This window comes from Schizophyllum commune, assembly GCF_000143185.2.
Source record: "Schizophyllum commune H4-8 unplaced genomic scaffold SCHCOscaffold_3, whole genome shotgun sequence".
Classification (NCBI taxonomy): Eukaryota; Fungi; Basidiomycota; class Agaricomycetes; order Agaricales; family Schizophyllaceae; genus Schizophyllum; species Schizophyllum commune.
The window spans coordinates 1,721,134-1,739,590 of record NW_026089540.1 but is presented as its reverse complement, the minus strand read 5'-3'; the positions used below and the strand labels follow the sequence as shown (position 1 = coordinate 1,739,590).

The 18,457-nt window shown below is 58.6% G+C and overlaps 10 protein-coding genes across 10 annotated transcripts; 7 read left to right on the top strand and 3 right to left on the bottom strand.

The window, feature by feature from the left end:
* Positions 1-52: 52 nt before the first annotated feature.
* SCHCODRAFT_02492671 (glycoside hydrolase family 28 protein) lies at positions 53-1,379 on the bottom strand (the record flags this gene model as incomplete). The annotated part of the gene is made up of 6 exons (XM_003033778.1): positions 53-503; positions 551-645; positions 696-917; positions 965-1,035; positions 1,090-1,147; positions 1,200-1,379. 6 exons carry the CDS (start codon positions 1,377-1,379, stop codon positions 53-55), a joined length of 1,077 nt encoding a protein of 358 aa, XP_003033824.1.
* Positions 1,380-2,302: 923 nt separating this feature from the next.
* On the top strand, positions 2,303-3,891 carry SCHCODRAFT_02615107 (uncharacterized protein). Its single transcript, XM_003034364.3, has 5 exons — positions 2,303-2,492; positions 2,546-2,690; positions 2,745-2,913; positions 2,975-3,357; positions 3,411-3,891. Exons 1-5 carry the CDS (start codon positions 2,415-2,417, stop codon positions 3,806-3,808), a joined length of 1,173 nt encoding a protein of 390 aa, XP_003034410.1. The 5' UTR covers positions 2,303-2,414; the 3' UTR covers positions 3,809-3,891.
* Positions 3,892-3,975: 84 nt separating this feature from the next.
* Positions 3,976-6,000, top strand: SCHCODRAFT_02615106 (DBR1-domain-containing protein). The gene is made up of 8 exons (XM_050344697.1): positions 3,976-4,021; positions 4,072-4,262; positions 4,365-4,448; positions 4,518-4,639; positions 4,689-4,774; positions 4,832-5,485; positions 5,537-5,714; positions 5,766-6,000. The coding sequence occupies exons 1-8, from the start codon at positions 4,016-4,018 to the stop codon at positions 5,858-5,860; spliced, it is 1,416 nt and encodes a 471-aa protein (XP_050201662.1). The 5' UTR covers positions 3,976-4,015; the 3' UTR covers positions 5,861-6,000.
* Positions 6,001-6,443: 443 nt separating this feature from the next.
* On the top strand, positions 6,444-7,742 carry SCHCODRAFT_02697934 (uncharacterized protein; the record flags this gene model as incomplete). Its single annotated transcript, XM_003034362.2, has 2 exons — positions 6,444-6,917; positions 6,975-7,742. The coding sequence occupies 2 exons, from the start codon at positions 6,444-6,446 to the stop codon at positions 7,740-7,742; spliced, it is 1,242 nt and encodes a 413-aa protein (XP_003034408.2).
* A 536-nt stretch (positions 7,743-8,278) lies between these two features.
* Positions 8,279-9,384, top strand: SCHCODRAFT_02615099 (GINS complex, Psf1 component). Its single transcript, XM_003034361.2, has 2 exons — positions 8,279-8,901; positions 8,949-9,384. Exon 1 carries the CDS (start codon positions 8,289-8,291, stop codon positions 8,898-8,900), a length of 612 nt encoding a protein of 203 aa, XP_003034407.1. The 5' UTR covers positions 8,279-8,288; the 3' UTR covers position 8,901; positions 8,949-9,384.
* Positions 9,385-9,507: 123 nt separating this feature from the next.
* SCHCODRAFT_02491085 (uncharacterized protein) lies at positions 9,508-10,952 on the top strand (the record flags this gene model as incomplete). Its single annotated transcript, XM_003034360.2, has 3 exons — positions 9,508-9,856; positions 9,906-10,067; positions 10,117-10,952. 3 exons carry the CDS (start codon positions 9,508-9,510, stop codon positions 10,950-10,952), a joined length of 1,347 nt encoding a protein of 448 aa, XP_003034406.1.
* A 256-nt stretch (positions 10,953-11,208) lies between these two features.
* Positions 11,209-12,219, bottom strand: SCHCODRAFT_02664319 (uncharacterized protein; the record flags this gene model as incomplete). The annotated part of the gene is made up of 5 exons (XM_003033777.1): positions 11,209-11,463; positions 11,513-11,578; positions 11,631-11,836; positions 11,892-12,089; positions 12,168-12,219. The coding sequence occupies 5 exons, from the start codon at positions 12,217-12,219 to the stop codon at positions 11,209-11,211; spliced, it is 777 nt and encodes a 258-aa protein (XP_003033823.1).
* A 743-nt stretch (positions 12,220-12,962) lies between these two features.
* SCHCODRAFT_02615091 (uncharacterized protein) lies at positions 12,963-14,739 on the top strand. Its single transcript, XM_050344696.1, has 6 exons — positions 12,963-13,081; positions 13,148-13,370; positions 13,426-13,857; positions 13,906-13,950; positions 13,997-14,186; positions 14,237-14,739. Exons 1-6 carry the CDS (start codon positions 13,036-13,038, stop codon positions 14,333-14,335), a joined length of 1,035 nt encoding a protein of 344 aa, XP_050201661.1. The 5' UTR covers positions 12,963-13,035; the 3' UTR covers positions 14,336-14,739.
* Positions 14,740-14,868: 129 nt separating this feature from the next.
* On the top strand, positions 14,869-15,891 carry SCHCODRAFT_02532542 (HSP20-like chaperone). The gene is made up of 2 exons (XM_050343553.1): positions 14,869-15,483; positions 15,544-15,891. The coding sequence occupies exons 1-2, from the start codon at positions 15,141-15,143 to the stop codon at positions 15,753-15,755; spliced, it is 555 nt and encodes a 184-aa protein (XP_050201660.1). The 5' UTR covers positions 14,869-15,140; the 3' UTR covers positions 15,756-15,891.
* Positions 15,892-16,324: 433 nt separating this feature from the next.
* SCHCODRAFT_02597567 (uncharacterized protein) lies at positions 16,325-17,316 on the bottom strand (the record flags this gene model as incomplete). The annotated part of the gene is made up of 3 exons (XM_003033776.2): positions 16,325-16,573; positions 16,627-16,808; positions 16,860-17,316. 3 exons carry the CDS (start codon positions 17,314-17,316, stop codon positions 16,325-16,327), a joined length of 888 nt encoding a protein of 295 aa, XP_003033822.1.
* Between the last annotated feature and the right edge of the window lie 1,141 nt (positions 17,317-18,457).

Here is an 18,457-nt window from a genome sequence, read left to right as displayed (position 1 = left end):
GCTCTAGTACTTGACTTGCCGAGCACGCCTGCGAGACTTCAGACTTCCTCCCCTAGTACGACCCACCCGAAATTTTCGCCTTGTCGCTGGCCACCGAGCCCTCCACGCCGCCCGTAATCTTGAGCGCCGAGAAGTCCCAGTTGCCGGAGCACGCGCCGCAGTCGACGGTGAGGCGCTTCGCCTTGCTGTTCACGCTCACCGTCGTCGCGTCGCCCTTGAAGTTCACGCCGCTGATCGGTGCGCCCGTGCCCGGGGTGCCGGCGTCGTCGGGGTACGACTGCGAGATGAGCACGCCGTACTTGTCGATGCCGCTGATGGTGTTGCCGGAGTAGTTCACGTTGGTGACGCCGGCGTTGGTGGCGGCGGCCTTGACCTTGATGCGCAGGCCGTACATGGAGTCCTTGACGGTGTTGCCGGTGATGGTGACGGTGTCGACGGTCTTGTCGGAAGAGATGGAGCCGACGGAGATGCCGTGGCCGCCGGAGCACTGGTTGTTCTTGAAGCTGCGAGTGGTCAGACAGGTGGGTAGATGAGAGGTTAGCAGACGTACGTGATGTTCTTGCCAGAGTTGATCGCGATGCAGTCGTCCTGGTTCTTCACGACACTGTTCTGGATGGTGACGTCCTCAGCAGAGACGTCGAAGCCCTGAGCGCTCGTCAGTACTGCGTTCGACATCCTCAGATGATCTGACATACATCGGTGTTGTGGCCGAGCTCGCCCTCGTCACCCGCGCTGTTGTCGATGGTGATGCCGTCGAAGGTCAGGCCATCGCTGTTACCGATAGACACAGCCTGCGCGGGCGAGTTCAAGACAGTGAAGTCCGAGTAGGTGCCGGAGCCCTTGAACTTGAGCAGCGGGTGCGGCTTGAAGGCGCCGCCGTTGGTGCCCTTGCCATCCCAGTACTCAGCACCTTGGCCCTACATGCCCGTGAGCATCGAACTGCGATTTCGAGAAGCAGACCTACGTCGAAAGCGGTCTTTCCGGCACCGTCGAAGGTGATGTCGGTGCCGTCGATGGTGAAGAGCGGGCCCTCGGCTAAAGGAACGATGAGCTACTTAGACGGAAAGACAGTAGTATCAAGATACGCACTAGAGGTCTTCGCGAAAGTGATGGTCCCAGCGACAGTGATTTTGGCACCGTCAGCAGGCTGCATATGCAATCAGTACAAGGCAAACGATACAAGATCTTGCCAAACTGACCTTCAACGTGAGCGTCTTGCCACTAGGCACCGTGAACGCATTGATGGTGACGCTCGAGCAGTCCGAGATGTCGCTCGCCGAGTCAACAGAGTTGATCGTGCAGCTCGCGCGCTTCGAGGGGAGCGCAGAGACGAGGACGGCGCTGGCGACGAGCGTGTTGAGGAGAGCGAGTTTGACCATTGTGTGTGATGATGTGGTGCAAGGTGGATAGAAGTGTGGGACTATGAACGTAGAGCCGACTGGGACTACGGGAAAAAAGAAAGACAGGAAACGAAGGAAGCCGAGAAGGATAGGAAGAGGGGGGAAAGAGAGCAAGCGGTGATGAGGACGATCTGCACATCGCGGTCGTTATATACGTCCCGCGAGGGCGTTTCTCCGACGGACGCCGATTAGCGCGTCCATGCGCTCTGGACTTCCGCTCATGCGAGAGGAACTTCGTCGCCTGCGCTGCACGTTGGGCGACGGAGAATTGAGGCCAGGGCCCGCGTTCGGGTTGTTTGCTACCATAGAAACGCGCTATAATTGACCTCGGGTGTCCCTGACGGAGGGCGCTAGCAGTCCAGTCCTCGCTGGCTATCGTGGCTGACCGAGACCTCGTGAGCGAGCTGTCCTCGAGGACGTGAGTTGAGTGTGCGCAAACTTGATCAAGCGGTCCGGCGAAGCGCTCAGTGTGTATAGAGGCTGATGGGTCCATAGAGCTGGAAGTTCGCCTTCGGGGCCGGCTATGAGCGATGCCTATCCTCCCGGCCGCGGATCAGTTCATTACGACCGTCGTCAATGACTTTGGGAAAGGATGACTGAGCCGTGCCCTCGCAAGCAGTCGCAAGCCATCCGGCCCGGAACTGCATACAAAAGAGACTTTGCCAGGTGGGCATTACACGCTCTGAGTGACATGCAGGACCCGAGATATACCCTCGGAGCATGGGCTCAAGGCAAACATAGGGCAAATGATAGATTTGCAGACATGACTGACGGTGTTGGACCAGTGGTGGGCCTGACGGCGGCAAGATGGCGGTCCGACTTCAGAGAAGCACGTGTCACCGATTACCCAATTTGGCCGTCGAGGACATACATGGCACTCGATCACTGATCGAGCGCTGCTCAACGTGAACTTCCAACTCCCCTCCACGGTTCACCAACGATAGTTACCCAGAACATCGCTCTTTGCCCTTCTACACGCTTGATTGATCTTACTCACTTGAAGTCTCGCATAGAATGGAGCGCGTTCACTTCCAGCGCGAGCAGATGCTCGATGAGCTGAAGGATCTGACCGAGAAGGGGATCTTCACCAAGGTGCGTACTTATTCTATACTAGTATACTCTGCATATCTGACGTACTCTTCCAGGAAGAAGTACATAAGATTCTGCAGACCAGGACGGAATACGAGTCCATGCTGATTCGTCGGAACGCGCGAAAGGCAGACTTCCTGCGCTACGTACGGTATGAGATGGGCGTTGAGGCGTTGCGCGTGAAGCGCGTAAAGGCGCTAGGTGAGCGTTGCCAGCAGGAGGCAAAAGGTGGACATGAACTGACGACCATATCAGAGCTCGAAGGCCCACACACGGTCTCGGACCACAGCATCACACAACGCCAGTACGCCATCTTCGAGCGCGCGGTCAAAAAGTGGAAGGACGACCTCGGTCTCTGGATCGAGTACATCAACGTATTGCGACGAAACGGCGCTAGGACGAAGGTCGCAGGTGTATGTGCCAGGTGCGCTCGTCCCTCCCCCTCCCCCTTCGCCAGAGCATGTCTTGAACACATTACCCTCCAGAGCCCTTGCCATGCACCCAACCTCCTCTACCCTCTACATCCTCTGCGCCAAGCACGAGCTCGAAAGCAACCACAGCATTGACAGCGCGCGCAAGATGCTCCAGCGCGGTCTGCGCATGTGCGCCGAGGGCGGGAAGACGCCCCTGCACTCGCGCGCCGCGAAGGAGGAGGTCGAGCTATGGAAGGAGTATGTGCGCCTAGAGTTGGGCTTCGTGGAGAGCATGCGGCGGCGATGGGAGGTGCTGGGGATCGATCTGCATGAGGAAGGTGGGGAGGGGAAGGGGAAGGGGAAGTCGGACGCGCAGTTCGAGCAGAGGGAGGCGCAGAGGGAGATTGTGCTGAGGGGCGCCATTGTGCGGGAGGTGATCTCGCAAGCGACGAGTTGTGCGTGGTTTTCCTTCGCGTCAGGCTTTTTGGTTTATAACGATCACTCGCAGCTGTCCCCCATAGCGACCTCTACACCGCACTTCACGATGTCATTTCCTCCTATCCCATCACCCCGATCCCCAACAAGAACGGCGAGACAAAGGACGACCCGCTCAAGCCCACCCTTCTCGACCACCTCTTTTCCTGCGCGGCGACTAGCGACGACAGCGTTGCCTTCATCGCTTCTTCGATCGTGCGTCCCAACCTGAAGGGCGTCGAGCTCGTCGACAAGTTGCACGAGGCGTGGAGTCGGGCATACTGGTCAGGCAAGCATGATGAGGCGCGGAGGAGACAGTGGGCGAAGTGGGTGGAGGGGTGGATGCAGGAGAGGGAACAGGAGGAAGTTGAGCTGGAAGACACGCTGAGGAGATGGTTACAGGCTACGGCGCAGTGTAGAATAGTTGCATAATGTCTGGAGACATTACTGTTGTCTGTACTTGCTATACTCGTGGTTTTCTGTACGACTGCAAGCCTTTGCAACCAGTCCTGGGCGAGCGATTCGAAAGCCGGCCGGGCCGAAGATCCCGGCGACGCGATTGACGCCCACCAATGATCAGAACCTCATTGTCCTCAGCTCGGTCACTAGCCTCCTCTGCCCCACAGGCCCTCAGCCATCATGAAGGTCGGCTCCTTATCTCCTCTTACCCTCTTTTACCTCCTCACCCTCCCCAGATTGCCGTCGAAGGCTGCTGCCACGGCGAGCTCGACGCGACCTACGAGGAGATCAAGCGCATCGAGCAGCGCGACAACACCCCCGTCGACGTCCTCCTCATCTGCGGCGACTTCCAGGCTGTCAGGAACGCGCAGGACCTGCAATGCATGGCCGTGCCGGACAAGTATAAGGATCTGAGGCAATTCTATCAGTACGTGTGCCGGGTCGCGAGCGAGGCGGGTGTAGGCTGATCGAATTCTCCTTCCCCTTTCCCTTCCCTGACCCTCTATGTGCATCGTCAAAATATGCACAGGTACTACACGGGTGAGAAGAAGGCACCGGTGCTGACCCTGGTTATCGGGGGAAACCATGAAGCCTCGAACTACATGTGGGAGTTGTGCGTCGTCGCGTCCCCCACCTCGCGATCGGGCCTGCCTGACTTCCTTGTCCCCTTTCCTACCAACAGGTACCACGGGGGCTGGCTAGCGCCAAATATCTACTTCCTCGGCCACGCAGGCTGCGTGCAGGTCAATGGTGTCCGCATCGCCGGCGCCTCAGGCATATACAAGTCGCATGACTTCCCTCTCGGTGCGCGTCCTTCGATCCCCTTTCGCTTCACAAGCTTGACATGGAACAGGCTCTTATGAACGCATGCCCTATACCCCGAAGACTATGCGTAGCATATATCACATACGAGAGTACTGCGTACGGAGGTTGTCCCTGGTGCGTCCTTCCCCTCCCCTTCTTCAATCTCTCTTTCTGACCCTCACCACTTCCTAGCTCTCTTCCCCCCGTATCTTCCTCTCTCACGACTGGCCGCAAGGCATCGAGCACGCAGGCGATCTCCAAGGCCTCCTCCGCCGCAAGAACCACTTCCGCGCAGACGTGCAGAACCACGCGCTCGGCTCGCCACCACTAAGAGGCCTATTACACCAACTACAGCCAGAATGGTGGTTTTCAGCACACTTGCATACGAGGTTCGAGGCGACGGTGGTGCATGGGCCAGCAGAAGGTGTCGACGGGCCAACAGAAGGGGTCGAGAGCGGACCACCCGCCCCTGCACCGAACCCAGACGAGATTGCCATTGATGAGGACGAGCTGGATGTGCCTGCGCCGCCACCTCCGCCAGCCTCGGATGCACAACAACCTTCAGCAGAGAAGCCCGCGCTCATAGCCGTGGACAGGAACGACGACGAGATCGTCCTAAGCGACGAGGAAGAAGACGTCGCCCCGCCACCACCACCACCAATACCTCCGCGAGTAACGAAGTTCCTTGCACTCGACAAGTGCTTGCCGAGACGGAAGTTCTTGGAAGTGATCGATATTCCCGTCGAAGGGGAGCTTGACCCGGGCAGACCGATGTTCACGTTCGATCCGGAGTGGCTAGCTATTGTGCGCGCGTTCAATCCGTTACTTTCGTTGGAGATGAAGCAGGTTCGTTCAAGTCTTCCTTCTGCTGGGAGCTGGCACTTATATGAGCTCTAGACGCCCTTCCCACCTGAGAACGAAGCGCGAGAGATGGTAGCACGCGAACTCGCTTGGGTGCAAGAGAACGTGTTGGCGACACGAGACGGGCAAACGGTGAAAATAGGGGATGTGCAGCAATTTACGCCCACTTTGCCTGGTGGGGACGGCCCGCAGGGGCGCGAGCGCTTTCAACAACGTGAGCGTCATTGTACCGCACCTGTAGAGGCGAGCTGACACGCATTTCCAGCACCATGGTTCACGAACCCGCAGACCGTAGCGATCTGCGAGTTGTTAGGGATCGAGAACAAGATCAATCCGCCTCCACCAGCAACTGGTCAGTGATGGGTTGAAGACCACGATGTTGTAGCATAGTCTTGCCGGTGCTTTTGAGCCGTATATGGTAGCCCGCCATCGTGCGGGTTGGAGTTGTTGGTCCAGTCTGAGTTAGGCTCCGACAGTGGCGCTATTCAGGGCAATCAGAGTTGGATTTCTCCGACTCCGACGTGGCTAGGCTTGACAGACGGCATCCTCCTTCGATTCTGGGTCTTCCCTCCTTGAAGGGGCGCGCGCGAGGATACTCTGTGCATAGATGCGCGTTCGCGCTTGTCTTGAATGGTGTGGTCACGGTCGCCCGCCTTCGGACCGCCGACCGGTATATGCCGAAAACATGGAGCAAACAACGGTACACACGCCTGCTGTTTCCGCAGATCATCTCGTCTGGTGAGCGAAACTTTATTTCCTCGGATTCAAACCTTATTTCGGTAGCTGACATGCTCCATTCTGCTCCTCCCCACTTGCCGCACACCCCGACGCGTCCGACATGAAGAGACAACATACGCCATCGTGCTCGACGACGCCCGCGACGGCGAACACCCCACTAGCGCCACAATCCGTGCTGCACACACCGACCACGCCGGCGCGTTGAATGTCGGCGACGGACACCGGACAGCCCGCCACGTCTGCGCCCGCCGAGCCCCCCTGGACGGGATGGATAGAGACCACCGGCGACGCGCTCCTCATCCTCGAGGCCGCGCGCCGCGGGCTCATCCCCCGCGTGACCCGCCGGCTCGTCGAGGCGGAGCGCAAGATGATCACCTCCGGCGCCGTCTTCGTCTTCGATGAGGACGAGAGCGGGATCAAGCGCTGGACGGACGGCTTCTACTGGAGCCCGAGCCGCATCCTGGGCAATTTCCTGCTGTACAGGGAGACGGACAAGAAGGGCATCGCGCACCGATCGCGCAACCACGCCGCGGACGAGGATGGGGGCAAGCACGAGAGCCAGATCCTTAGCAGGCCGAAGAAGGACGACCCGGGGAAGATTGATAAGGCGCGCGAGCGGAGCCTGATGGGCAGCCTTACGAACAGCTACAAGTTCAAGCAGGGGGGACTGATGAAGAAGGTGCGTGCGGGTACCACAATATAGGCGCATTTGTACTGATCGGCCTCTTCGCTTCAGACGTTCTCTGTCACGATCGGCGGGGTCGCCCAGCACCTCATTTCGTACTATAGTGTGGATGATGTCGCCAATGGACGTCTCCGCCCACCATCGTCGCTTCCAGAGCTTGCTAGCCTGGACATCAGCCCCGAGTACCTCGACAAGACGCACTTCCGTAACCCGCCCAAAATCGAGGTTGGCCCGGATGGACGGCCGCGATATCGTGGAGAGGCGGACGATATAGACACCACGTCAGCGCAAGCACTGCTGAGTGCCCCATTGTCTTCTGCGCCGCCCCTACTAGGAGAAGCACGGACGGTAGAAGCACATCCCGGCAAGCGAAGCAAGCGCTATGATCCATACGGCGCGACTCCAGCAAAGCGGCCCCGCACTCAAGGCGACGAAGTCAACCTGACTGATCCTAATGCGCTCGCGTCGCAATCTACTCTACCTCCAGTGCCCCCACCTGCCACATATACCACGTCGCCTGTGCAGGCTTACGGAGCCGTCACGTATTCTCCCGCCTCATATGCCGCTTCTCCGCCACCTCAATACCCCTACGCGTATCCGCCTGCCTCGGAATACAATGGAGCTGTGGTCTACCCAGCCCCTCCACCCACGGGTACGGCCCAGCCGCCAGCTCCAATGCAATCGCCGGTGGCGATGGCCTACGCCTACTATCCCTACCCGACGCAACAAGGGTGGTACGGCATACCGACCCCCTCGCCGCCCCAGCCGTCCGCCCCAGTTGCCGGCACCTCCATGATCCCGCGCGCAACCAACGTCTAATAATGGCCTCTCGACCTTCGACCTTCGTTCTATAATGCGCCCAAAGCTCACGAGCAGCGCCCTTTGCCTTGCCTTACAGTTTTTCTTGTCTTGCCCCGAACCGCGTTTTCGCCCCGATATATACACGGACGAGCTACTACAAACGATCGGTTCTCCATATATCCTCTCCCCGTCTAGTCTTCCTTACCTATGCGCCCTTCTGTATTGTATCATACGATTGTCAGTACCTACCTGTACGTACGCTGTTGCTTTCTGTCTTGGGCTTTGAGGCGATTGAAGATCGCATCCGATGTAGCACATATGTTCTCCTTTTACGCTTAGCTATCTCTCGATATACGTACAGTGCTCTCCCTCTCGTTCACATCCATACCACACGTTCCTTGCATCGGTTTCGATGTTCTGCTAGACTCGGACTTCGCAGCGTTTACGCCAATGGCGGATCCATTTGTGGCAAACAAAGCCTTCCTAATTTGGTCGATCCACGTGATTCCGTCAACGCGTCGCGTCGAGGCGCGTGCAACGCTCCGCATCGTGTCCTCAACCACCATGTCGGAGTCGCGTCAGTTTGGAGACCTGGGGACCCAGCTGGTCATGGAGTCGCGTCGCTCGACGCAGACCGACACGCTGCTCAAATACAACGACTCCCTCGTCAGGTCCATCATTCGAGAACTCCGCGAACTTGAGAAAGCGGCCATCTCCATCGCAGAGAACGAGCCGATGACGGCCGAAGGGCCCCCTCCGGCCCTCATCATCTACCAGACCGCTATCAATCGGAACAAGCGCTGCCTCCTCGCCTACCACATGCACCGGACGGACCGCCTGCGCGACATGTACTGGGCCGCCGGTGGCGCGCTGCCGCACATCCTATCGAACGCGGACACCCGCGGGAAGCTCTCCCCGCACGAGGTCGACTACCTCAAGCAGTACAACGCGAGCGTGATGGAGTTCCGCGGGACCTTCTCCGGCGAGCTGGACATCACGAGCGGGATCGAGCACCCACCGAAGGACCTGCACGCGGTCGTGCGCGTCGTGCGCGACTGCGGGACGATCACGACTGAACTTGGGAACATCGACTTCAGGCAGGGGCAGCGGTTCACCGTGCGGAGGGCGGACATCGAGCATCTGATAGTGCAGGGGTACCTGGAAGAGGTGTCGTGAGGTGCGTGGTGGAGGTCGTGCTATGCGCGTTTTCCTCACTCAATGAAGAGGTACTAGGCTTCAGACCAGCACAAGGGCATGCTGGGCTTCGCAGCCTGCGCGCGCCCTCGATCGATGGCCGATACAAGGAGGCGGACGCCGAGCCCTTGCGTCAGTCCTCGCAGTGTCTCCCACGACAGCCTCAATTCTTGCGTCTGACTTCCATGACGCTCTTGGGCTCGTACAGTTAGGCGCCCGTCGCTGCGCAGCCCTTGCGTTGACGCTCAAGAACCAGAGGATGTGTCACGGAGCTAGGTCTTGTGGTGGCGTCGGCCTGGGAAAGGCTGCTTGGGCGCCTACAGAGGGACGTCATGTAGCTTCTTCAGAGCTTCGCCGATGTTTCGTGCGTGCAGTGATATGAGCGTGGGTTGGAATGATGGACTGTGGTACAAATGGTTGTGATCACGGACGGCGATGGACGATGGCGGAGGATACACGCTTTCAACACGAGGATCTTTACCTCGTGCCCACTGTGCCCTTTTGAGGTACTACACGAAGCTCCGGTGCGTATATATTGATGAAGGTGGCGGTGATCAGTCTCTTCCTGAACGCTCGCTCTTCCCCCGACATGGCCTACCCGCGCAACGCTCGAAATACACCCAAGAGTCGCTCCAAGCTCTCGTTGCCCGACTCCCTTCGCGTCTTCAACCGCTCCAAGTCCTCGCTTGCTCACGCTGAATACCGTGACGGCCTCTTCGACTACGAGGATCGCTATCATGATCACGCCGGCCTGTACCGCTGGATCAACGACCTCAACACGCCCTTCGTGCCCTCTCCCTCGCGTCATCCTCCCCGTGAACTGCCTCCTCTTGATGAGGGGCAGGTCAGGAGACTCCTTTCGGGGGATCCCGAGCCTCGGTCTTCTGTGTTTGTTCGCGCTGGCCGCAAGATCAGCAAGTTATCAAAGAACGTGCTCAGTACGTTTTCTTAGGCGCTCACTCGAAGCAACACTGACGATGTCCACAGAGGGTAGGAATCAGCCCCGCGCCGTCGCGCATGCTGATTATCTGGCGCGGAATCACCACCACCGCGTCGCTCGTCGACCTTCCCCCTTACCTTTGCGCGAATGGAAGGCGTACGGCTATTATTCCAGACCTTGCGTTAACGGGGTCTGGGTCGATAACACCAGTAAGTCACTGCGCCTGCCCAGAGCAGTATCTGGGCTGACGCCACATAGCCACGGGGAAACCCCCGCCGCCATCCAACGCGGACTTGGCTGCCATCTTTGACAGCCTTGTCGAGCAGGGTGTTGACCACCCTGAGCGCTGGATAGCGGGCCTCCAGCACCCTTCTCTTCCTCCGCGTCCCCCTGGTTGGGACACGCCCGACCTCACCAAGCCACAGCCCTTTCCTTTCGAGCTGTCCGTCAACCCGCTTTTTTACTCCCATCCGGCGTGCATCCGGTGGAACATGACCTATCCGCCGCCCGCCATCTCCTACACCGAGGTCCCCGACGTCACCTACGCCTCCGGCGTCTCCGCCCTGCGCCACCTCCCGCTCAACCCCTCCGACCTCGCGCAGCCCGCGACGCACCCGCGCATCCCGTACATGCAGGTCACCGTCGTCGCGCAGCACAGCCCGATATTCCCGTGGCCGTTCTGGGTGAAGAACAAGCATGGGATCACGGTCGGGGACGTGATCGCCCAGATCTACGCGAACTTCCGCGAGTTTGTGGGCAAGGGGGAGTTCGACCGGTGGGAGCCGTGGCGGAAGCACGAGTCGTGCGCGGCGTGCATGATTCGGTATCACGAGGCGAAGAACTGGTATGTGGCAGAGGAGGAGGACAATCAGCTTATGCGGATTGACTACCTCTGTGGCCATATCATGTTTGACGGGATGAAGCCGCATCCCAACGGTGAGGGGTGGGTGATTTCGGTTAGGCCCAGGACGGCTGATGAGATACATGCCGATACGGTTTACTATAACCAAAGACTTCCACCGGGTCTCAGCGTCAGTCCTATGGGTCAGTTCACCGCAGAGATTGCCGCCAGAGGCGACCTTCCTCCTGTTTAGCTTATTTATGGTGTTCACTTAGACGTATGTAATCATTATCGCTATCCTTGCAACTTTTTGGCAATACAATCGACTGTACTCCCCTGATACTTTGACGAGCACGAAAGGAAACAAGGGCATCCCGCCAAAAAAAGAATTGGGCAAATAATAACCCTGTCTCTTCACATCCATTTACGATAGGATACTGTAAGGTACACCCCATAATTTAGTAACTAGACCACCCAAATAAGTCACTCAGTACATCAAGATGTCTCCCTTAGTACATGAGGTTGCCGACCGCCGAGGGCGTGCCGTCGTCGTTGAAGAGGCACGAGCCGGTGCCGACGTAGCCCGCGCCCGCGGCGTCGTTCGCGGAGAAGAGCGAAGGCGAGGACGCGACGAAGGGGAAGTAGAGTTCGACGTAGTCCTGCTGGTCGAGCCAGTCGAAGGCCTTCTTGAAGAAGGCGACCTGGTCGGCCTGGCCGCCCGCCGGGTTCGTGAGCGCGAACTCGGTGATGACGATCTTGAATTGCTGGAAGGGTGTTAGTTTGAAGGGGCTGAGTGCGAAGGCTGACACGTACGTTGAAGCGAGAGTGCGCCTCCTCGACGTGCGCGACGAAGTCGTCGAAGCTGGTGCCGTACCAGTGCTATTTGAAAGGTAAGCACGAGCTAAACCTCTCGAAACAGCAAGCTACGCACAAGGTTGACGTAGTCAGCGTAGCAGTCAGTGCCGCAAGCCGAGAAGAAGGCGTCGAGCCAGTTAAGGCCCTTGCCAGCGTCCGAGCTGGAAGTGACAGCGGGGAACGCCTTCTTGATGGCGAGCGGGTTGATGTTCTGCTTGTACCAGCCCGCAGCGTCAGCGGCAGCGATGCCGTTGATGTCGGGCTCGTTCAGGGTGAAGACGGCTAGACAAATGTCATTAGTTCTAGTTCTCATATCCTGCAGACACGAGAGACGTACTAGCCCAACCCTGATCCTTCTGGCGGGCAGCGAGCTGGCCAATGGGGCTGGAGTCGCAGTCCAAGCAGCGCTGCATGCCAATGAAGCCGAGACCGCCAGCGCCGTTGGTCGACGGCGGGGCGTAGGTCTCCCAGTCGTAGATGGCAACGACCTGACCGTCACCGTTGTTGAACACACCCGGGTCGAGGGCACCGTTGTCTGCGCGTCTCTGTCAGTTCCCTGTCCATGCACAGAATTGAGGCGACTCACAGTACGGCCACGCGAGTCCACGCTTACCCGCCTGAACGGCGGTAGCGGAAAGAGCAAGGAGAGCGAGTGAGGCGTACATCGTTAAATACCAATAAAGAAGAGGGAAGTGAACGACGGAAGACAGAGGGCGTAATGAAGATCTGCAACCGAGCCACTCGAGCCTTTTATACAAGGCGTGTGCTAGGTACCGAGGCCGGCGTCGAGCATTCACGGCAGCGGCAGTAGCCCCACTCCCACACCTGGCGTTGCGGCGACGGGGGCGAAATGCGCGTCTGGCGATTCAGGAACGACAGCCGCAGACGTGCCCGCGGGCGGGCGTAGAGGCGAAGCTGCGGCCATGGCCTCCCAGACGTCGGACTGCGGCCCCTCGAACATCCGCAGGCTCTGACGCTGCAAGCACACGGTTGCCAGGCCCGGGGTTTCTGACCTTGATATTGACAGACCAACAGCAGACCAACCCGTTCTGTGATAGAAAATTAACTCCAAAGATGGGACAGCGGCCTACAGAACAATTGTTGAACAGCATCTTCGACGAGAACGGAGGGTGCGAGCTCCCGGAAAGCAGCATATTGCGGCCGTAAGTTTCACTCGCATTGACATTGTACCCGAATAGTGCAGTGGCCCGGAATTAGGATCCCTGCTTGACTGGTCTGACACAGTCTGAGATCCCGACGCGACAGCGATCTGCGAGCCGGTGGCCATCGAGTTCGAATTATTGTTGAACTTGTTGATGACGGTGGGAGGCTGAAGCCGGAAACCTGCCATTTCAGGAAATATTGCCTCGGCAGTTGCCGCGCCGCCGCGTGGAACGTCATTCGCTCCCGCCACTGGGCTGTTTCGAGCGCTCTCCGCTAGCTGCAGCGACACCTTCGCTGAAGGAAAGTGAGATTTCCATATGGACCGAAGACGAGCCTCTGGAAACCGACCGGCCTCTTCAGAAGGTCAGTCGCGCCGCTCGCTGATCCCGCCCAACACTTATGTTTTCCCACGTACATACCGTCATATAGAGGTTCAGTGTTGGTCGCAGGCAGCGTCTTCGTTGAATACCCTGAACGAAGTATACTCCACGCCACAGACGAAAGAGACGATAGGGCGTGCGAACCGTCTCATTGCTGTCTGGCCCGAGGACGACGTCCTCCCTATCGACGGTTACGAAGGCCTGAAGAGGACAGCGAAGAAGTTGATGTCCGCGTTGAGCGAAATACGGCAAACGTCCGACCGTGAAATAAGGTAAAGCGCGCCGAGTTGCGCATTCCCCGTCCCGCGCAGCGCTCACGCGTCATAGGGCACTCGACGAGACGATTGAGCACCTGGGTGTCATCATCGCCCTGCGGAAGCATTCAGAGGCCTTCCAGCCCGCTCGAGATAACAGGCTGACGGAAAAGGCCCCCGCCAAGCGCGCTGGCTCTCTAGACAGGCGAACGCACAAACGCGCGCGCGGGGACTCCCCAGCGGTGAATGGCGGCTCGGTCCCGCCAGTCGCGGCAGCCCGCGGCGTGTCCGTGACTCTGCCCAACCGAAGTCCGGCACCCTTGATACCGTTCTCGCGAGATCCAAAGCTGCGGCGGGAGGCGCTTGCGAAGCAGCTGCCCTTGCAAGAGGGGCGCAAGGTCGCATTCCATCCGCCGCAGAATAAGGCGGGCGCGTCGGCGACGGACGAGGGCGATGCTTGGATCATGGCCATCGTTGTAAAGTCCATCAACGCCGACAAGAACAGGTGCGCGGGTCATAGCGTGTGCTTCTGCTGACTATATACGACTCTCAGATATATCGTACGCGACGCCGAACCCCAAGAGACTGGTCCTGCAGTGTAATGCTCACTCCTTCATCCTTCGTTTCCGTCTGACCTTCTCCAGCGAATACAACACTACCTTGAGGGGCATAATACCTCTCCCCGACGCCGATGCACCTCCTACCAGCGCAGCCCACCTGAACGCGTACCCCGAATTCCCACGAGGATCTGCAGTCCTCGCCCTATACCCTGACACCAGCTGCTTCTATCGCGCGGAAGTCGTAGCTTCCCCGCGAGACCTGGCCCGAGAAAAGGTGGGTTCGATTGACCCATTGGAGTTCGTGCACTGACTGAACCTCTTTAGAAGACGAATGTGCCCTCATACAAGCTCAAGTTCGATGACGACGAGAACCAGGAGCACATTGTACCCGCGCATGTCGTCGTGGAGTGGCCAATGGTATGAGAGCTAGCGATCGGCCTTAACTCGGAGCACGCACCACTGAGCGTGTGCGCATGCTCGGTCGAGGACCGAGCATGTTCGCGAGCAGCACGGAGTCAAAACACGACACGGACACTAGGCAACACGCCGACACATGTTACGCTACTCACTCTTACTACCTTATTGTATATTTTGGCTTGATCTTTGGGTTCTTGTAGGGGCTGCATTACGCTTGTACCTTGCCACCATGCTCGTACCTTGACACATATGCGAGACCTATGCGCTGTGGTTGTATCTCACCTATGATCTTGTATTTCGACGCCAATTAGTTCGTACAGACGACCCGCCCTGTCACATATGTATCCTTCTTTTGCCCAGGAGTAGCGCGTTGGAATGAGTGGACCTATCCAATGCCATCGAAGTTTCAGAGCTAATAGGGGCGCGCCCAGTGAGATCTACTGCACGAGAACACTGGGACCTACAACCCACGTGAGACGCACGCACGCCGAGAATTTCCGGAACTTTCCGGCGGTTTCCCACCTTTCTTCAACCCATCACCTGACATGACGCTCTCCAGACTATCACTGGCAGGGTCTTCCCAGATCGTTCTGGCTCTCGGAAGACCGAGATGACTGAACACCGCTTCAAGGATCGGCACCTCCGCTTCATGGTATCGGCAGCTTCGCCTTGGCTTCCATCTTCCCGAACGTTCGACCGCCTCAGCGTGTATAAAAGCAAGCGTCACCGCCGTTTCCTCCATTAGCACATTCGACGCAAACCTCAGACTCTCACCCTAGCACACTCAAGCACACAAGCACACGCACTCACCATGTCTCTCTCCCGCATCTTGAACGAGTTCCGCCCGCTCGTCCGCATGCTCGACGAGCCCCTCTTCCGCGCGCCGGGGTACTACAACCCAGGCTTCCGCGGGCGCAGCGCGCTCCTCGAGGACCCGTTCTTCCAGAACCTCAACACGCGCCCCGCTGTGGACGTGAGTGAGGACGCGAACAAGTACATTGTGGAGGCGGAGGTGCCCGGCGTGAAGAAGGACGCGCTCGAGATCCGCGTCGGCGACGGCGGGCAGAGCCTCACGATTGAGGGCCGATTTGGCTCGAGGCAGGGCGGCGAGCAGCCCGCGGCGGCGGACAACGCGCCCGCTGCAGCGACGGAGGGTGAGTTTGCTCTTGATTTCGGACGAGAAGGAAAGCGAGATGCTAACGCAGGCTTGACAGGCACGTCAGATTCGACCGCGGTGACGAAGGCGGCGGACGCGCCTAACCAGATCTCGACCGAGCGCACCGTGTTCGGCAACTTCACGCGCACGGTGTGGCTGCCGCGCCCGGTTGACGCGAGCAAGGTATCCGCGAAGCTGAACGACGGCATCCTCACTGTCACCGTCCCGAAGGCGGAGGACAAGGGCAGCACCGTCATCCCTGTCGAGTAAATGCGAAGTTGGAGGTGGTTTCGTAGGAAGGATGTCTCGAAATCCTCTGTACTCTAGCAATCCTGCATAACCTGTCATTCATGGACTCCCCTGTAACATAGTCATCCAGCAATCTATACCTCTGCTCCGCTCCTCGAACTCCCGCTGCGAAGTCTACTGCAAAGATAGCGGTCTCGTCCCTTGCTGCATAGAGGGTCGCTGCTTGTGAGTCAAAGCAAGGCTGCGCGCGTTAGTCTGAGCAACAGTTGGAGAATGACTAGCCACAGGCGAGCAACCTACGAATGGGGATTCCGCTTGCGACCAGACTATCACACCAGCCAACTTGAAGTTTGAGACGTTCAACGGGACATTAGCATTATGCAGAGGCTACAAATGCGTCATGACGAGAGAACTCGAAGAGAAGTCTAGTAAAGAGAAAACGTGTAATGTATGATACAGTGAGTGCATTGCATTGCGGATTCAGTAATTCGGAACTTCTAGCAGTAGTCATGAAGACCATAAACGCATCTGAGGTATATGATTAGCCCACATTGGTAGGCGATGAGGGAAACGAAGACGACTCACGGGACTTAGAGCGCGAGGACCTGGATCAGGACGCTCACGTTGAGCTGGAGGACGATCGGGAGGATGTCGCCGAGGAGGCCGACAACGACGCCGAGGAGACCGCCAACGAGACCGAGAACACCGTCGACGAGGCCGAAGATGGTCTTGAGCAGCTCGGCGATGATGACGCAGATGTCCTGGAGGAGGTGCGAGATGACATCGGCGGGCGCGCTGCCGAGGACGTTGAGGACGCCGCCGAGGGCGGTGAAGACGAGCTGGAAAAGGGGGTTAGCTGGTTGGTAGATGGAGAGAAGGAAAGGTAGCGAACCTTGAGGAGGTCAGCGACGATCTTGCCGACCGAGTTGACATCGGTGACATCGCCGAGGACACCGGAGACGTCGAGGCCGGTGAGGCCCTTGACGTCGTTGAGGAGGTCACCAAGGATGGACTTGACGTCGCCGAGGAGGTCAGAGACGGCCTGCTCAGTGGCGTTGGCGGGCTGGAGATAGACTATAAAAACACATGAGCTTGCGCAAGATCAACCAAGGAAAGCAAACGTACGGAGCGCCTGGCAGGTCTCCGTCAGGTCGACGATCGCCTGATCGACGAGCCCGAGGAGAGTCTGGTCGTGACGGGTATCGAGGAGCTCAACATCCACATCCGCGTCCGCCTCGGCCTCGAGGAGCGCGCGGCCGACCGCCGAGGTGGCGGACTTCTGCACAGCGGCAGCCGCCTGGGTGGCAGAGCCAGCGACCGCAGCAGCCGAACTGGTGGCCCCAGCCGCCGCCGCGACCGCCGTGCCCTTCGCGCCCTGGGCGACCTGGGACGCCGTGCTCGTCGCGCCGCTGGCGATGGCGACGGCCGTGCCGGAGGCGGCGCTCGCAATCGCGACCGCGGTGTTCGTGACCGCCGCGGCAGAGGACGCAGCGGCGCCGCCCATGGGGGCCACCGGCGCGGCGGAGGTGAACGCGGAGAAGGCAACCGCGGCGGCGAAGGTGATCGTCTTGAGCGAGAACATCGTGGTGCGTTTATTAAAGAGTGTGGGGTGAAGAGAGTGGCGAGGGCAAGTCGAGGAGACTTGGAGTGCTGGAGAGTAGAGTTGCGGAAGTGCTGGGGAGAGAGGGAGGTGGGGGGCGGTTTTTATATGGGTGGTGGGGCTGGAAAATTACGCGGCGGCGGCGTGGTGGGGGAGAGGTGGTGGAGCATCAGAAAATGCGTTGAGAGCATGCTGCAAGGATGGTGCAGACGTGGATGCTGGCAGGCGGACTGGCTGTCAGGGATGGCCGAGCGGAAGTCAAGAAGCACGTATCGGAATTTGCCACGTGCTGTCCCGTCTGCCAGTGAAGGCCCTACTTCGCCACTCGACTTGCGCTCATGTTGGTCACCGGATGCAGAAAAAAACAGGCATGCGAGCTTTCCCTTTCTTTCAAAGGAGAATTCCGATAGCTTTGAGGAAGTATATCGATTCGTGTGGCCAGAGCAAGGCTTGCTTGCTTCCCCGTGTCATAAACATGCCGCTTTATTGCTGAGAAGATGACTTCCTGTATTGCTGCCGAGTCCTTGATAGCTGAGCCTCGAGGCTGGATCTGGCAGCCACAACGCCCGAGCGCTTTTGTGGCAAGCTCGGGCGTCCTGCACCGTCGGGCGTTTGAAGAGCGGGCGATCCGTACTGCCCGTAACCTGCAACCTGCATACCAGCATCATATCCCGTATAGCAAGCACTTCCCTCGTAGTTGCCTGAGCCTCGTCTGTGGAGGAAGCAGCAGCAATCTTGAAGTTTGAGGTCATTGTGCAGAGTCAAAATCCGAGATTGGCTTGGCCAATGACGCGGTTGGCAAGGAGACGTATCGGATATTGCCGAAATTAGGCTTTTTATGGCTGGTGACGCACACGGCCTTGGCGGAAGGCAATTCGACAGGTTGTGCCAGGGGATCAACAGACTGTGCCTCTGCGCGATCGACAGGGCGATTCCCTCTATCGCCCTTAGTGTGATGAAATGAAGCGTCCGTTCGGGGTGGTACCTTCGTGCCAGTAGCTATGGGGAGTGCGCGAGAAGACAGTGCAAGTTATCGTCGAAAGCGGTAGTGCAAGAATTTTGCGCTCGCCGATGCCCTCGACCGATGGGACAGTGAGTCGCGTTGTATCGATGGGCTCTGTCA

Coding starts and splice junctions, on each gene's coding strand:
- SCHCODRAFT_02615091 (XM_050344696.1), top strand. CDS start 13,036: ATGGACCGAAGACGAGCCTCTGGAAACCGACCGGCCTCTTCAGAAG. Junction 13,951..13,996: donor CAAGAGACTGGTCCTGCAGT/GTAATGCTCACT, acceptor GACCTTCTCCAG/CGAATACAACACTACCTTGA. Junction 14,187..14,236: donor GAGACCTGGCCCGAGAAAAG/GTGGGTTCGATT, acceptor GAACCTCTTTAG/AAGACGAATGTGCCCTCATA.
- SCHCODRAFT_02615107 (XM_003034364.3), top strand. CDS start 2,415: ATGGAGCGCGTTCACTTCCAGCGCGAGCAGATGCTCGATGAGCTGAAG. Junction 2,691..2,744: donor GAAGCGCGTAAAGGCGCTAG/GTGAGCGTTGCC, acceptor CGACCATATCAG/AGCTCGAAGGCCCACACACG. Junction 2,914..2,974: donor GTCGCAGGTGTATGTGCCAG/GTGCGCTCGTCC, acceptor ATTACCCTCCAG/AGCCCTTGCCATGCACCCAA.
- SCHCODRAFT_02532542 (XM_050343553.1), top strand. CDS start 15,141: ATGTCTCTCTCCCGCATCTTGAACGAGTTCCGCCCGCTCGTCCGCATG. Junction 15,484..15,543: donor GCCCGCTGCAGCGACGGAGG/GTGAGTTTGCTC, acceptor CAGGCTTGACAG/GCACGTCAGATTCGACCGCG.
- SCHCODRAFT_02615099 (XM_003034361.2), top strand. CDS start 8,289: ATGTCGGAGTCGCGTCAGTTTGGAGACCTGGGGACCCAGCTGGTCATG.
- SCHCODRAFT_02615106 (XM_050344697.1), top strand. Junction 4,263..4,364: donor GATCTGAGGCAATTCTATCA/GTACGTGTGCCG, acceptor AAATATGCACAG/GTACTACACGGGTGAGAAGA. Junction 4,449..4,517: donor TCGAACTACATGTGGGAGTT/GTGCGTCGTCGC, acceptor TCCTACCAACAG/GTACCACGGGGGCTGGCTAG.